At 42.5% G+C, this 4,562-nt stretch overlaps 1 protein-coding gene across 6 annotated transcripts in view; it reads left to right on the plus strand.

Annotated features, from left to right (window-relative positions):
• ptprub (protein tyrosine phosphatase receptor type Ub) overlaps nucleotides 1-4,562 on the plus strand; it is a 163,496-nt gene that overhangs the window by 94,470 nt on the left and 64,464 nt on the right. For all 6 annotated transcript variants that reach the window (XM_020608395.1, XM_020608389.1, XM_020608390.1 and 3 more), the window contains one exon: nucleotides 3,940-4,021. In XM_020608395.1, the coding sequence (XP_020464051.1) occupies nucleotides 3,940-4,021 (82 nt within the window). The remainder of the gene's footprint in view (nucleotides 1-3,939; nucleotides 4,022-4,562) is intronic.

Below are 4,562 nucleotides of genomic sequence, written 5' to 3' on the forward strand. Positions count from 1 at the left end.
AGCTATGCCCGGCCGGGCCCCATGAGGGGAGGCCCGGTCACCAGGCGCTCGCTTTCGAGCCCCAATCCCGGGCCTGGCTCCAGGGTGGCGCCCCGGCTGCGCCATGCCGGGTGACGTCACGGTCCTTGATTTTAATTTATTCATAAAGGGCTTTTGAACTGCTCTTAGTCTGACCCGTCACCCAGGACCTGTTTGCCTTGGGAGACCCTACCAGGGACATATAGCCCCCAACAACATAGCTCCTAGGATCACTCGGGTACTCAAACCTCTCCACCACAATAAGGTGGTGGTTCAAAGAGGGGAAACTGCAAAGCTTGGGATAAAAATACATTCACTGGTGGGCTTTCTTACACACAGCATGCACTTTCAGTTCAAGGTCAATTATGACTGCATGGTTAGAGAGAACTGTACAAAATCCAGTGCTCACCAACTGTATCTAGCAACCCGGGGGTGCTGCACAGCAGAACAGACTGGTCATCTGTTGTTGACCAGTAAATGTTCCAGCATACCTCCCACAAAACCACAAATGGCCATTTGTATTTTTCTGTTTATGTACAGAGTAAATAAATCAGAGACGTCCAATCCAACTTTGAAGCTAGAGCCAGGAGAAGGTTGGCTTACTGTACTTGAGCATAAAGACTGGAAAAAGGGCAAACACATAGCCTGGCCCTGTCCAAAGGGAAAACATCAGCCTGCCAGAATCTTGCTTGTTGAATTCACGTACAAACAGAAGTTAAAGAAAAATTACAGGGGGTTATGTGTTGGATTATTCCTTCTTTGTTCACACTGTCATCCTGGAGTCTTAGTTTCATAGTGAGGTTTCCAGACAATGATTTTTGTATAAAGGAGATATATATAATGCGTTAATCAGTGAGCTTTAGAGGTGGTCCTAACCTGATTTAGTTTTTAACCTTTGGGGATACCCAGGCTATCTGTTTCCCCTCTAGTCTAGTCTAGTCTTTATACTAAGCTAGACCTCCTAAACCTCCTTTTCCCATGACATAATCGTGTTTGCTTAATATAGTTATTTCTTAAAATAAGGGAACAAGTTAGCAAGCAGGAGGCACATCAAAGACTTGTAAATGAGTGCTCATGTCTCCGCTTTGGCTGATAATATCTCCTACTTTCCCCACTGCAGCCTGCCGAGAGTCCTCCAAGCTGAGCCCATGGCTACAGAGAGCAAATTGAGATTTCTAACTCTTAGCATCACCATTCTCAGAGACAGACTGTTATCCTTTGGCATTTCCACCTGAGCAGATTTACTTCACCATGTGACCTTTTGTCTGTGAATATTTAGAAGGGTTATTTATCTATGACTGTGTCTAATGGTGAGTAAAAAGCCTTGGAATCTAATGGTGTCTCCTGTCTGGAGTAGAAAAGGTGGAAGCTGGTTTAAAGGCCAAGATAAATTCTCCCTTGATTTGTATACATTAATATTGCTTCTAAAAGCCCGTATTAGAGGGTAATGTAATATTTTCTCCTAATGTGCATTTTATATCAGTTGTATATAATGGTGTGTCACACTTTTGTTTTTTTCTTCAGAAGATATTTCCTGCATTTCTATCTTTTTAAAATAAAGTAACCACTTGTTGGAATAAAGTACAGGCATATGGGAAGTTTCATTGGGAAAGTGGCTTTCAATAAAAATCTGGGCAGGTTGTTTATTGAAACAAATGCTCAGAATGTCTCTCTCTTAATAACCTCCTACTCTAATGGCTAAGAATAGTGAAGATTAACCAGAAATCAATCTTTTATTGAGTGCTTTAGCTCGACATAGAGTAATAGCACCTTCAATTAGACTTTGAAGACTTTTTTTTGTCTTCTTCTTGTATACCATTAAGCCTAATCACTGTTTGCTGGCTAATTTGATGATAGGCTAATGGCATGGAAGTGTGCATGCTTACACAGCTAGTTTGAATCAACACCTAGAAACCTGTTCTGTTTTAATCATCATTGCAAATATTGTGCATTTGGGCTGGTGCACAGAAGGAGGGAAGGGGAGAAATTAGCTGTGGAAAGAAAAACAAAAAGAATTAAATGAGAAAAAAATGTCATACACAGGCTTTTAATAAAATAAAGTAAAAGAATAAAAAGACAGGAAATGTTAATAGTCCTATTTAAAAGCAGTGGCATCTTCTGGCTCATGTTCCAGCTGTGTCTGGGAACAACAAGAAAATTGACTGTGGCAGAGGGAGATTAGCCTCAGTGTTCGTCCCCGAGCCAGAGGAGAGCAGCCAGCTGTAGCCAGAGCAGGGTCACTCTCCATCTCTGAGACCCAGCAGCCAGGACCTTTCCTCCTGCTTTCCCTTTCACCTCTCCTCTCCTTCTGCCTGCTCCTAGCGTCCCCTCTCTCTCCTCTCTGCACGCTTGACTCTCTGCATCTCTTTCTATCTTGGGGTTTTCTAGCTGACCTGAAATCCCCTCACATCCCATCACAATGTGTCTCTGGAGGTGCCATTAGGGGTCATGCATGGCCTGGGCTGTTGTCACACCAATTGTTGGTATAATAACACATCTACCTTTCCGAGTCTGGGGAGGTGGGACTGTCTCTGTCCTGCTGACTGTGTAAAGCTGGCATTTGGGCCAGAGGTTCTGCTGATGTTATTGTGACTATCAGTATAGTGGAATGTGATGATTAAGATAACATGGAGTCACCACTTCCCTCCACTATACAAAAATTAAGCCAAAATATTGAGACTACTGCCACTGCTGTCTTACATTTTTGCAACCACATTCTGTGCAGTAGCGACGAGAAATGGAGTGACAGCATCAGACCGCCAATCGAATTTGTCAGATCAACTGAAATACACCCCTTATTATATCATAAAATAACCTATTAAAAACAAACTTACCAGAAAAAAATGAATGACCTATGGGAAAAATGTATGTGATTTGTAGTATGAGTTTTTAGTTTGGCTCATGTTCCATCTACTAACATGGAGGAGGAGGGATTTATGACCTAAACTGCAACCAGCTGCCCCAGCGTGACGGCTTCACTTCTGGGAGCGGTCCATATTTTATACAGTCAATGCCAAAAACTGAACAATAATGTTAATAGTTAGAATGCAAAAACCATGGGTAAAGGTATAGAATAGAGTCTATCTTTATACAGTCTTTATATGACTTTGAGCAGAACGAGCTCCAGTCTTTCATAACATACTTCAGCTGCGCCTACATGTAAGATCAGACGCACACATTTATAGTAAGTAGCTTGGAGGATTTAAGATCAAGACCTGCTTGATAAGAACCATGTTGTAATCATTTGGTCAGAGGATTATGAGAAGCAATAACTCAAAGCTGGCCTTCGATCAAACGTGGATGGAGGTCTGTCCTTGGTGCTGTGATAAACAAACATCACCCCTGTGTCTTGTAGGTCTCTCACTCTTCCTCAGGATGGTGATTTGATATTGATTAGGTTTCATGAGAGCCCACCGCTTATCCAGCTTATTGTACCATAGGAAGGTACAGAGTTTTGTCCTCCCTTGAGTCTCATGGCCCTATGCGAGCTATATTATCTGCTGTTATGAGTTCACAGCAGCCTGCGCCCTGAATGTAGAATGGGGCTTATGACTCCGCCGTCACATTGTGTGCTTTCTGATAAAGCTATTACTTCTCTTGGCCCTGCAGACTGAGGCAAAACTTATCCATTCCTTTATTCTTATGCATGTGTCTTTTTCCTACTTCTCTCGTTGTCTCACTTTTTGTTTTGGGTCAGCAGATGTGCAACAATGTGAAGACAGGCTTGTTTATAATTAATGCACCTGTCACTGTAAGGGAACAAGAGCAGTAGAATCCACACAGCCCTCAATGTTTTTTGGAAAATTGCTCTTATACTTCAACGTTTGAGAGCATTAGGTTAGTCATGAGTGTATGCTTCTGCTGCTTGGGTTATGAATTAAATCTATTCATCACGTATTCATGTTCACTTCACTTTTGCAGGTTCTGATTGAGGCAACAGTTTCCAGGGAGCGGCGAGGCTACATTGCTATAGATGACATCATGGTGCTCAACTATCCGTGCTGTAAGTGCCACTTCTGACAATGAGTTGCAATTACACAAGGTGCTGGGGGTAAAAAAAAAAAAAAAAGGTTTAGTGGTTTTTTTTGGCTGAAAAGTGTATTTGAAAGCAAGATGAGGAGAAGAGTAATGGCTGATCGACCTTTTTTATTAGTTCTGCAGGTTGTCCTGAGGCGTCCTGTGACAACAGCAGTGCTATTAAAACACTGTGACACCAAAACGCCAACACTCCCCTCCACCTGAAAACACACCTGCCTTTCTCCCTGCGGCCTTGTTTGACAGCCAAATTTATGGGTTAATCAGTGAAATCTTGAATTCGCTCTCTGAAGACTAATACACTTTCATGTTCAGGCCTGACGGAAAGTGCGATGGAGCTTGTTTTTTGGTCATAAGTCACTTTGTACAGGCTGGGGTTTTCCCACCAAACATTACATTTCAAAGCTTTATGAAGATGCCTTTCATTCATGACGGGATTTTTTTTTTCTAGCCAGTGGCTCCCTGCAGCGAAGGGGTTTTTGTGGCAGGGGTAAAAAAATGTGGGGGGG

The sequence above is a fragment of the Monopterus albus genome, unplaced genomic scaffold (assembly GCF_001952655.1).
Source record: "Monopterus albus unplaced genomic scaffold, M_albus_1.0 scaffold93.1, whole genome shotgun sequence".
Classification (NCBI taxonomy): domain Eukaryota; kingdom Metazoa; phylum Chordata; class Actinopteri; order Synbranchiformes; family Synbranchidae; genus Monopterus; species Monopterus albus.